General features: G+C 44.2%; 1 protein-coding gene across 2 annotated transcripts in view; it reads right to left on the bottom strand.

Annotated features, from left to right (window-relative positions):
- LOC146035576 (H(+)/Cl(-) exchange transporter 5-like) overlaps positions 1-13,514 on the bottom strand; it is an 84,381-nt gene that overhangs the window by 38,682 nt on the left and 32,185 nt on the right. For both annotated transcript variants that reach the window (XM_083159110.1, XM_083159111.1), the window contains 2 exons: positions 13,171-13,358; positions 7,444-7,566 (listed from right to left, as the gene is read on the bottom strand). In XM_083159110.1, the coding sequence (XP_083015236.1) occupies positions 7,444-7,566; positions 13,171-13,358 (311 nt within the window). The remainder of the gene's footprint in view (positions 1-7,443; positions 7,567-13,170; positions 13,359-13,514) is intronic.

Raw genomic sequence — 13,514 nt, 5'->3', positions numbered from 1 at the left:
TAGATATATATATATATATATATATATATATCTATATATATATATATATATATATATATATCTATATATATATATATCTCTATATATATATATATATATATATATATATATATATATATATCTATACACATACACACACACATATACACGTACATTTAGTTTTCGTCCGAGATTGACTGTGATTTAAAAAACTGTTCATTTTAGAAGGCACTCTATCTGACTGGGATGGGCGAGCGTCTCACACGCATCCCAGTTTTCCTGCTGCGGGGACACAAACCCTGCCCATCTCTGCTTCATGGAGACGGTCAGGGTTAGGGGGAGGGGGTGGGGGCGGCTGCTGGCGAGGGCTGGAGATTCTATCGTATCTGTATTAACCACTCCATCCTTGATCCCCTCCAATCTGGCTTTCGCCCACTTCACTCCACTGAGACTGCCCTAGTGACCAATGACCAATGACCAATCACCAATGACCTGCTGTCAGCCAAATCCAGGGGTCACTTCTCCCTGCTTATCCTTTTGGACCTCTCTGCTGCCTTTGACACTGTGGATCACCCTCTCCCCCTCCACACACACTCCAAAACATTGGCCTCTGTGCCACGGTCTTCTACTGGTTTTCCTCTTACCTCTCCAACCGTTCTTTCTCAGTCTCTGCCTCTGGCTCCAACTTACTACCTTCCATCCTTCCTGTCGGGGTCCCTCAGGGTTCCGTCCTTGGCCCCCTTCTGTTCTCCATGTACACCTCTTCTCTGGGTGCACTTTTTAACTCCCATGGCTTCCAATATCACCTCTATGCGGATGACACCCAAATCTACTTCTCCTCTCCTGATCTGTCCCCCACTGTATTCTCTCAGGTTTCCAACTGCCTCTCTGCCATCTCCTTCTGGATGTTTGAGCGATTTCTGAAGCTCAATATGTACAAAACTGAACTTATTATCTTTCCCCCACCCAGAGCTATGCCCCCTACTAATATCTCTATCACCGTTAACAACCCCATCATCTCACCCATTCCCCAACTCTGCTGCCTAGGTGTCACTCTCGACTCCATCCTCTCCTTTGCACCTCATATCCAAGCCCTGGCCCATTCTTGTCGGTTCCAGTTACGCAACTATTGCTCGCATCAGGCCTTTTCTCTCACAGAGTGCAACTAAGCTTATCATACACACACTGGTCATCTCACAGCTCGACTACTGCAATGTTCTCCTCACCGGCCTAGCTCGATCCCCAACTGGCTCCTCTCCGCTCAAATCTGTCCTCAACTCTGCAGCCAGGCTTATCTTTTCTCCCGCCGCTCTAATTCTGCCACTCTCCTTCAACAAAATCTGCACTGGCTTCCATTCCCCTACAGAATCCTCTTCAAACACCTCACACCCACATACAGGGACATCTTTAATTCCATTGCTCTATATATCTCTAACCTCATCTCCATTCATACACCCTCCCGCCCTCTATGGTCGGCTGACTACTGTCATCTATTCACCACCCTGATCACTGCTTCCCATGCTAGAGTACAGGACTATGCACATGATGTACCCCTTTAGTGTGTATAACTCCCAAGAACTAAAGCCTTTGATCAGGGCACAGCTGAGACTTTTGCAGATTTAAAATCCACACATGGCTCTGCAGGAAATGAATTGCCGCTGACAGATTTTCCTGCAACTTCTCTGCTGACTCTGCTTTGAACAACAGGTCGTCCAGATATGGGATGATCACAATTCCCTGAAGCCTGAGTGCAGCTGCCATGACCGCCATCATTTTGGTGAACACCCTCGGGGCTGTTGCCAGTCCAAAGGGAAGAGGTCAAAACTGCAAATGTAGATCGCATATTGCGAAACGCAGCAAAGATTTATGTTCTTCGCATATAGGTACGTGCAAATAGGCGTCTTGAATGTCCATGGACACTAGAAATTCTCCAGGCTCTAGGCTCAGGAGTACCGTTTTCAAGGATTCCATCCTGAAGTGATCCACCCACAAGTGTAGGTGCAGAGACTTCTAGTTCAGGATTGGTCTGAATGAGTTGTTCGGTTTGGGTACCAAGCAAAGAATGGAGTAAAACCCCATCTTCCTTTCCTCTCACAGTACTGGAACCACCACGCTCTTCTCCAGGAGAGACTTCACCGCCCCCAAAAGGGCCTTTCGTAAGCGTGCCTTTCTGAGTAAAGGTGTAGGGAGAAACCTCCTTGGAGGTACCCCCTTCAGGTTGATCCTGTATCCCTGGGAAACCACATTGAGAACCCAGGGATCCAGGCCTGATAAGGCCCAAGCGTCCCGGTACTGCAAAAGGCAATCCCCCACTCTGAATCCAGATCGGGGAGCCTCCGACCCATCATGCAAGGCACCAAAACGGGACTTGGGAGCTTTTCCTTTCCCAGCCACAAATCTCCCTCTACCAGCCTGCCCTAAAGGAGGGGACGAAAGGACTGGCGAAACGCTGCAAATCTAGAAGATCCTTGTTTCCTTTCCTGCATGGTAAGAAAAGTACTCTTTCCCCCCGTCGCCAGTTTAATGAGGGATTAAAAGCAAAGGCTTCCAGAGACTTCTTGGATTCATTGTCGGCATCTGGAGCCTTAAACCACAAAGCCCTTCTGGCCATCACTGAAATGGCTAACACCTTGGAAGCCATTTTGACTCCCTCTTCACCGGCCTCACAGGTGTATTCAGCTGCCACCTTTAATTTCTCTGCTACAGAAAACGCTTTTGGTACTTATATGTTATTTGAGCGCCCACTAAGCTATTTGCTTAGTTTTGCACATCCCCTTGCGAGGCTCACTACGCTCGCCACGCTTCGGGCTCGGTGGCTCGCCACACTATATAAAATCAACTCCATGCCGACATGGATAGTGGGGGTATGAGCGTACTAACTATAACGGGCGCCCAACTAACATATAAATACCAACGCTTCTGAATCTGTCTAAAGCAGTAAACACAGGTTGTTTGCCCAAGCTATCATGGCCTTAGAGACCCAGGCTGAAGCAATAACCGGTCTACGTGTAAAACCAACACCTTCAAACACTGCCTTTAAGCAACCCTCTAACTTTATCCACAGGGTTCTTAAATGCATCGTCCGCTTGCACAGGCAAAGCAGTAGCTTTTGACAGCCTGGCCACCAGGGCGTCTACCAGTGGAACTCTCTCCCACAATTTTACGTGCTCTTTAGGCAATGGCTACAGACTCAAAAAACTTTTGAGCATAAGTAGCCTCTTATCAGGCGTTTTCCACTCCCCTCCCAGTATATCCTGCATGCCTTCATCAGAAGGGAAAGTAACCGCATCTCTGCGCTGTCTTTTAAACACACCATGCTGTAGAGATCTATCCGCTTCAGATAAATTTAGAGCCTGCTTAACAGCCATAATTAAATCATCCACTCCCGGGAAGGAGGCTTCCTCTTCCCTCTGATCCCATGACATGTCCTCCCCACATTCCCTATCTTCCTCTGAGTCTATATTAGGGAAAGGAGGGGTGGATAAAGGACGTCTGGGAGAGATCTCTGACTCCTTTGTAAACTGCTCCATAAAGGCATTAAACTTGTGCACACCATGAGCAGTATCCTGCATCACTTGTAAAAAAGCAGGGTCTCCTTAAGAAGGGGGAATGGTGCCCAATGAATGTTGAGAGGATGACAATGGTCTGGGAGATCTCACCAACTCATCTCTCTGTCTGATCAACACTTGTACTAGGACACAGACTTCCCCAGAGCAGAAGCCCACGCAGGTTCTGGTTGCTTAACCCTCTAGGATTGCGCTCCACTGGGCACAGACTCGCATAAAAGGACAGATATCCCCATGGTCCATCTGTTCAGTGGTTAATTTAAGCCCGCAAAATTTGCAGTTAATTAACATGGCCAACGCTCCCTCCCCTGACACAGCAGCATTACACCTTTCAGTCATGATTATAACACAGTGCAATAAGTCCGGCTTCAGTACAAAGCCATCTATCAGTGTACTTAGCTGTCTGCTGTATGACGCTCTGTGGTCACCGGGGATGGCGTCACCACAGAAGAAACAAATCACTCCGCAGAAAGAATCCTCTCCTTCCAGCTCCGCACAGTGAGGGTGAAAGGGCGCCAAGGCAGAGTGAAGGAAGAGACCATATATTAATACCTGGGGTGCCAATTATTGAAAAGGTGACTCTTCAATAATAATAAATTATGTATACTCTATAATACACGTTTATCCTATATATCTGCAAATATATTGCGTCAGACTTACAACCTAGGCTGCTGATACATACATGCAATTCTCATATATAGGAATTATGAAATTATGATTCCAAAGTGAGTTCAAACTTGGTTTTACCGCTCTGATTAAGTCCCTGCTACTGCCGGGAGGGAGGTTCTTTGCTGCCTTTTTCCCCGTGAGCTGCTACCACTGCAGGTTTCTTCTCTTCCTTGTGTCTCCCCATCACTGGGGACCACATGGAATCGCCCAGCAGTGCTGAGCTCCTGTAACAGGCTGCAACCTCCACAGAGTTCAGCCTGCAAACCCTTTCAAGCTGGCGGCCGCCATCGCGGAGAGCCCGTCACCCATGATCCCCCCCTATGCAGGGAGCTGGCTCCAGGGTCCCCCAGGGTCCAGGAAACCTCTCTAGTGAGGAGGTTTTAGCTCTGTGCTGAGAGACCAGACAGCATCTCTCAGTACACAGGGAGCTGACAGGACGCGCTTCTGTCAGCCCCAGCGGCGCTGTCAGTGTGAGGAAACTTCCCCTGGAAGCCTCACAGTGCCTGCACTAACTAAGATGTTATATTAATAAAAAAAAACACCCTAGCTACTCCATCGTTTGGTTGCAGAAGCAGCCCTTCAGCATAGTACCCACTCCGGTGGGCACCTAAAACGAACTGGGGAATGCTGGGATGCAGAAGGGAAGAGCCTGCCTCTCAAAGATTTAGCATAGGTGCCTGGCTCCTTCGGACCCTCCTACATCCCATGGTTGAGCTGTGTCACCAGGATGAATGAAAGAGAAATAAAATAATAATAATAATAAATTATTATTATTATTATTATTAACATACAAAGCAAATCACTTCTTTCCTATATCGCATTCACTGAGCAGTTAGTTGTATTTGTATCTTTTGTAGGATAATGCAGCCATGGCTACAGAATCTTTCCAGATTGACAGCAAGATCTAGTGCTAGATTACCTGTACGTGCCCAAATGATCTAAGCTTGTGAGCTGAGGGCAGTAGTGATATTTTGTCAGTTAAGCTGCTGAATTTAAAGCAGTAGTTGGAAAAAAAACTATATAGGATTTTATTTTTGCCTTTTAATAAATTGCGATTTAAATCTAGCAGCTAAAGGGGTTACTCAGACCTGATCGCTGACCTGCTGAATTGCAGAGCCCTGTGATCAGGTATACACCACCCAGCCAGAGTGAAATCCCGCCCCGAGCAAGTCTGCAAATTGCTTAGAACGGCTTGAGAAAATTAGCTGGATTGGTGATTCGCTGCAAAGCCATTCACAAGCCGCTCACCATCAAATAATTTTTCCAGTGTGTGTAGTCTGTACATAGCCCAGATCCTACATGATGGCTGCTACAGAAACAGGCTGATCGGTGCCGGAGTGGTGGTCACATGACTTCCTTTGAAATGCCTAAGCCAGTGATGGCTAACCTTGGGACTCAAGCTGTTGTTGAGCTACACATCCCAGCATGCCCTGCATCAGTTATAGCATGGCCAAATAGTAAAACTGTAGCAGGGTATGCTGGGATATGTAGTTCAACAACATCTGGAGTGACAAGGTTAGCCATCACTGGGCTAGGCCATGGTGTCTCTAAGAGTTAAAAATGGTCTAATTTGGTGACTGGGCTTGCTTCATTGTTAATTATAGTCAGTTATTCAATACACACACACACCTTGTGATCAACAGTTGAAAACATGTGAGATGGGAAGTGCAAAACACGGTACAAACCACAAAGACTGTAACTAACAAAATCTTTGTCTTGAGTGATTACTAGTCACATACACATACTGTAAGAAAAAAAAACCCAGTAGTATGACATTTAAGGTGCATACACACTGGGCGATATTTTGAACAATATCGGTCATGGTGCATATTGCTATACTCTAGCTAGATCGTTTGTCATATTTTTCAGTGTATAAAAAGGTATGCACAATATAGTTTGACCAAGACACTCGAAAGTTCAAGGGAAGTTGTTCAGCTAGATCTTTCACTTTTTTGAATCATGAAACCCTAGAGTATCAATTTGATGCATGGCACCCATAGGCAAAAGTTTCAAGAGAAATTTAGCAAAAAAATATATATTAAATTAAAGTAAATTTTGTCATCCTTTTAGGGTCAGTTATGTGGTGTATTACAGGATTGGCTTCGGTTTGTCCACATATTTTATGACTGGAAGCCACAAGCAATGGTTTTGTTAATTATATAGACCAGTGGTTCCCAAACTGTGCACCTAGGCTCCCTGGGGTGCCTCAGAGCACTTGCAGGGGTGCCTCAGGTTGGTGGTCCAGAACAAATTCAAATTATTTATGACCAATGAAATAGGCAAAATCAGTGCTTGTGGTTACCAATTATAAAATATGTAGGGAAACAGAAGTGAATCATGTTCCTCACGACATAACTGGACCGAAGTATAAGATTTAATCACAACCTATTTGATTTAATATTTTTTTCTGAAATTCTCAGCAACAAATTTTTGGCCTAGTGGTGCGGTGAAAAATAATCTGATACTGTAGGATGCCGTGATTCAAAAAGTTTGGGCACCACTGACATAAGCATAAATAATTTTAATTGGTCCTTCACCACCAACCAAGGGCACCCTTGCAAGAGTCCCAGGGTGCCATGACACACAGTTTGGGAACCCCTGGTCTAGTGTGTATGGGTCATTACAAAACTTTTTCCTTTTAACTGTGTTTTCCCTGCACATGTGTTAATCAACCAATTTTGTATTTTCTGCAGAATCAATGAATTTTCCCAATGCATTAAACACCATAAACTTTTCCTCTGTAGTTTAATAAACTCTGCTAATTTAATCTGCAGCTGTGGGTAAACCCTGTTTCTAATTTTATATCTGCTCAGATATTACTGATTTTCAGCAGCATATGAGTCAATTCTCAGCAATGTCCATGAAGTATTGTCAGAACACAAATATTTTTCTCATAAATGTGCAAACAGAACATCATGACTTGACTTGAGCATTGTAACGTGCCCATACTTTTCGATGGAGTAGAAAAATAATGGAGCCAATGAAAAAACCCGAGATTTTTAAGCATGGCTATCACACTGAACTTATTTTAAATAAAATATTGCTATAGACTAAACACAAATAATTATTTTTTAAGTGATTTATAGTGATTTTGATCAATTAAAATTAATAATAAAATAAGATTGTAAAGTAAACAAAGGGACCTTTCTCCCTTATAGAGAAAGTTCTGCAATTTATTTAAATTGCAAAATGACAATGTCACAAATATAAAAACAGATTTTCTACATACCTCAGGGATACCAGAGCCGCAGGCATATGGGGCAAAGTTGCGGACTAATGAGACGGCAAGGAGGGAGAAAAGAAGAGCCCATAGAACATACATGATGTAATTCATTATATAAGGAAGCGTGCCCTGCAAAATGTAGAAGAAAAAGACCATCTTAAAACAACTCTGCCACTCGAATATGACATCAGATGAGTTTCTTTAAAACATCAATTAATTTTTTACCCACATGACAATCAGTTAAAATCAGGTGGAAAATGTTGCAATTATATTGCAGAACCATCCTTTCCCTACATAATAAACAATAGTAGAGGACATCCTAATTTTACCATGCTAAATCAGTTTTCTCCCTCCCATTTTAACAACTGGGACACTGCCTACAGGTAAATGTACAAGAAAAGTAATATTATTAAAAAAAAAAAAAAAAAAGGAGGAATAGTGTCAGTCAGGATTTAACAGAATTACTGAATGTAGTACAGGTCGAGTATCCCGTAACCGAATATCCGTTATCCGAATTATTCCGAAAACCAGACATTCCAGAAAATGAAAAATTTTTTTTTTTTGCTAAAAACTCACTGGGGACATTTGTAACAGCACTACTAAGGACATGATATGTAACTGGCACTATATATGTGCAAGACAATGATTGCTTGGCATTCAAATTCAGTGCTGAGATAGTACACAAATTTTGTTTCACGTTTTGAAACCTTGTTTTTTGAACAAATAAAATATATTTGTGTGTATTTTATGTGGTAATAAAATATATTTGTGTGTATATTATGTGTTTATACAGCATAAATGCAAGATACTTCAAAATACATCATTGAAATATTAAAATATTCCGAAATACGGAATAATCCGTTATCCAAAATTCTCCTGGTCCCGAGCATTTTGGAGAAGGGATACTCAACCTGTACTGCTCAGCACATAGGGGTGTATACTACATGTGCTTATTCTCAGCTGTTTACACACACACTGCTTACGCATCAGCAGGATGCCATGGAATACAACAGAATCCTGCTCCGTACATGATCAGTGAGCAAATAGCATCTGATGGGTCGATTATAAAAGAGACCGCACACGTAGATAGGCAGTTTCGCACCTGCTCATGCAATGTTTTTTTTGTGTTTTGCAATCTGTAAATAATTATCTTTTTTATACATGATGGAGAGTTGCTCTAGCAGCTGTATTGAGAGATAAGTGTTATTGACACCTACTACTGAATATGCAATTTTTCAAATCAAATGGTGAAAAGCATGTGGAAAAAATGTGACATGCAGAGCATAAACTAGGTGCGTATTCTACTGGTGACCATTTTGATAAGTGCAAAAATAGAACATTTTTAATTAATTCATTTTCTGTCTGCAATTTAGGGCACAGATGCATGCAGCCCATGAGTTTTCTTTGAACAGTACTAAAGGTGCCCATACACAGAGTAATGTTTTCCGTACTTTTTGTACTAGATCGCATCGAGTAAAAAAAGCATGCGATGTGTAACAGCATGCAATGCGAAGCGATCTAGTACAAGTACAGGCAGTGGCGTAAGTTCGTCCCAGTTGCCCGGAGGCAAGATAAACATTGGTGACCCCCCACGACACACACATACCACCTTATATACATCTATGTATGCATGTATGTGTGTGTGTGTGTGTACTTATTTTATGTTTATGGTCCTGCTAGGAGGGCAAGTCAGCCACAGAAGTGGTATCAACGGCTTTCAATTAACTGATTTAAACTTGCAGGGGATGAGAGGTGCCCCCTTGGGTGCTGGAGCCTGGCGGCAGATGACTCCATTGCCTCCCAGGGTTCTGCCTCTGAGTACAGGCTGCACATACATTTTTTGCTGTGAGATGTGATTTGCGCAGGAGCACATATGGCATTGGAAAAACACTTTTTCCAAGAATTGGTAAACTGGGAAGCTTTCAGATAGGAGCATGGCTGGATCATGGGCAACGCAGAAACTGAAAACAAGATTACCATTGTTATAAAAACTTAGTTATACATGACGAAACCCTTACAGAATATTTCACAAGGAGAGCTCTTACTAATTGTGCAATGTTAAACAGAAACCAGTAAAACCACAGTGAAAGGACAGACTAAAGGGTACTTATGTAGTATCTGGGCGCCCGATTTAAAAATTGGGTCGGAAAAATCGAATCGCATCCAATATCGCATGCGATTTTCCATAGGATTCAATGTTTACATAGAGTTGATTTTATAAAGCGTGGCGAGCGCAGCGAGCCCGAAGCGTGGGCCGCGGATTACTTAAAATGTTTTCCGTGTCCGCTCGCCACGCTTCGGGCTCGGTGGCTCGCTGCGCTATATAAAATCAACTCTATGCCCACTTGGATAGTGGGGAAATGAACAGGACCTTGTTAACATTAAATCAAATGCAAAATCGCATCGAATCGCATTGCATGCGATTCGATGCAATTTTGCCGAAAATCGCGTCGAATTGCATCTGATTGTAAGGTAAGGCATACAATCACAAAATCGGGCGCCCAGATACTACATAAGTACCGACTAAAGTAATTGCACTTGAAAAGGCGGTATCCCACAAACATAATTCTGCAGTTAGCACAATGTCATAATAAGAAGGCTCTGGGTGACATTTATTAGAGATCGATGTTGGGTTTTTGGCGATTTTTTTTGCGCAAAAACGGCCGTTTTCGCACTTTCCCGAATTCGCATAATTAATGAGATGCGAAAATCTGCAAAAAATGCGGTATTTGACGCGAAATCGCACTTTCCGAAAGTGCGATTCTTTTTTTTTATCTCCGGAACTCGCATCCAGATGTTTTCCCATTGAAAAATATACAATTCGCATATTTAATGAGATGTCAATTTGGAAAATCGCCCCAAAAAATGGTATAAACATCGCAAAAAAAAAATAGACCTGATCCTGACTGTCGAATTTGACAGAACCATGCACAGATCATTGACATCTGTGTATGGTTCTTTGGTAAAATATGTGTAAAAGTTATAAAAAATGGCGTGAGGTCCCCCCTCCTGTACATAACCAGCCCCGGGCTCATAAGAAACTACCAAATATATCTTATCCATGCACTCATTATATCCCGCATTGATTATTGCAATAGTCTCCTAACTGGTCTTCCCAAGAACAGACTCTCACCACTGCAATCAATTTTAAATGCTGCTGCTGCTGCTAGGCTGATCTTCCTTGCAAGACGCTCATCGTCTGCTGATCCGCTCTGCCAGTCCCTCCATTGGTTGCCTGTATATTACCGTATTCAATATAAAACACTTCTACTTGCATATAAAGCTATTAACCATACTGCACCTGCATATATCTCTGCACTTATCACAAAATATCTCCCATCTCGACCACTCCGCTCTGCACAAGATCTGCGTCTCTCTTCTGCAAGGATCACTAGCTCCCATTCACTATTACAGGACTTTCATCAGGCTGCTCCCATCCTATGGAATGCCCTTCCACGCACATTAAGACTCTCCACCAGTCTCCAAACTTTCAAGCGTTCCCTGAAAACTCACCTCTTCAGGCAAGCCTATCATATTTAAGTTCTACATGCATAACCCTCCGAGGCACTTATGTATTATATAGCTTCCCTTCTGGACTTGTAATTGCTATACTATTACTGGTGCCTGTCCTCGTGTTTCCTCCCTATAGATTGTAAGCTTGCAGCAGGGCCCTCCTACCTTCAAGTCTGTCTGTTGTTGCCCAGTTTGTCTCATCACTGTTTACTATTGTAAAAGCCCAACGGAATCTGCTGCGCTATATAAGAAACTGTAAATAAATAAATAAATAAATAAATAGAGCCGGACCTGGTTCCAAAAATATGGGGGACAAAAAGCATAGGGGTCCCCCGTATTTCTGAAACCAGCCCCGGATTTTTGGACCGGTCCTGGTTCCAAAAATACGGGGGACAAAAAAAAAAAAAAACTGGGGATCCCCCGTATTTTGAAACCAGCACCAGGCTTCAAAAGCCCTCAGTGTCATGCCACAGCCGGGGGACACTTTTTACATAAGGTCCCCCGGCCGTACCATGAGCACAGTGGCTGGTAAGCCTTGGACGGGGTACCTGGAGGAGTGGGGACCCCCCAATAAAGGGGTCGCCCCCCCCCAGGCTTCACCCGTCCAGGGTCGAAGCCCGGGGCTGTCACCGGCGTCCCTGGCCAGTAGACGCCGGCCTGATAGGGTTAAATCTTTCAATCCTAACATTGCTTTATACAGGAGAACTACAAGTACCAGCAGAACTCCCCCGCAGGCTGGGACTTGGAGAACCACAAGTCCCAGCATGCGGGGCATTAATCCACCTGTAAAAAGAATGTTAAAAGAAAACACACAGTGAAGTATAACTTTATTACATACACATCCACACACCTCACTTTTACACCAACATACTTACCGATCCAGGATCCAGCGCTGGTGTCTCTGCAGCATAGCCGGTCAGCCCGCACTGTCAGCGTGCTGAACCGGCTTTCTCCCGTGCAGATAACAGCCTGTGTTGCGCAGTCCCAGCGTGACACAGGCTGAGGGCGTGATTGGGCGATGAGTCTCCATGGAGACGCATAGCTGAACCCTGGGTGGCTGAGCTATGCGTCTCCATGGAGACGCATCGCCCATGATGCTCTCAGCCTGTGTCGCGCTGGGACAGCGCGACAGAAGCTGTTAGCTCCATCGAAGAAAGCCGGTTGTCCTCGCTGTCAGTGCGGGGGGAGCCGGCTATGCTGCACAGAGACCAGCAATGGATCCTGGATCGGTAAGTATGTTGGTGTAAAAGTGAGGTGTGTGGATGTGTATGTAATAAAGTTATACTTCACGGTTTTCTTTTAACATTCTTTTTACAGGTGGACTACAAGTTCCAGCGGGCCCATTAATGCCCCGCATGCTGGTACTTGTGGTTCTCCAAGTCCCAGCCTGCGGGGGAGGTCTGCTGGTACTTGTAGTTCTCCTGTATAAAGCAATGTTAGGATTGAAAGATTTAACCCGGTGTCAGGCCGGTGTCCACTGGCCAGGGCTGTCGGTGCCCTGGACGGGTGAAGCCTGGGGGGGGGGGGGGGGACGACACCCCTTTATTGGGGGGGTCCCCACTCCTCCAGGTACCCCGTCCAAGGCTGACCAGCCACGGTGCTCATGGTACGGCCGGGGGACCTTATGTAAAATGTGTCCCCCGGCTGGTGCATGACACTGCGGGCTGTTGGAGCCCGGTGCTGGTTTCAAAATACGGGGGACCCCCAGTTTTTTTGTCCCCCGTATTTTTGGAACCAGGACCGGTCCAAGAGTCCGGGGCTGGTTTCAGAAATACGGGGGACCCCTATGCTTTTTGTCCCCCGTATTTTTGGAACCAGGTCCGGCTCAATGAGCCCGGGGCTGGTTATGTACAGGAGGGCGGACCTCACGACATTTTTTTTTTTGTAATCACAAAATTGCACATTTTACCAAAATGACTTAAAAAAAAAAAAAAAAAAATCACACTTTTTCATGTCTAAAATCGCCCTATATCTATATACACTTTTCATGCCGGAATACTCACCTCATTAAATATGCGAATTTGTGGAAAAAAACGGCGATATAGGGCGATTTGAGAAAAAACAAACGCATTTTCTCAAAAACGGTAAACCCACTAAATCTCGCCCTCTGTGTCTTAGAACAGTCTTATCTGGTCTCATCTGATCCACAGACTACCAGCTGTACCACAGGAAGCAAAGATCCCTACAGAGTATTCTCAAGAACCGCAGTGAATGCCTTACCTCATCTTGGCCAGTTATTAGCTGAGACCAGCTCCTCCACTCTGGACAGTTATTTCTGTCCTTAAATGTCACATTATCAGACTTCCAACAGCACTGCTCATGGTTAAACCAAAACCACTTTACACAAACACCTTCCTTTAGGTCTGTCATCCAGTGAGAGGAAATGTCAATCAATCCAGCTATGGAACCTGCAGATAGAAGATATTACATTGTCCATTACAGCATTTCTGTGACAGGTTGTATATGCCAATGGCTTTGCTCACATGTATGTTTTCCGTTATTTTGGACTTCAGAAATCTGGACACTGCATGGGCCAAGTGTCAAACATAAGATTTTTCCTTTAT

Source organism: Crinia signifera, chromosome 9 (assembly GCF_055691185.1).
Source record: "Crinia signifera chromosome 9, ASM5569118v1, whole genome shotgun sequence".
Classification (NCBI taxonomy): Eukaryota; Metazoa; Chordata; class Amphibia; order Anura; family Myobatrachidae; genus Crinia; species Crinia signifera.
The sequence above is the reverse complement of the archived record's forward strand: the minus strand, read 5'-3'. Positions and strand labels throughout refer to the sequence as shown.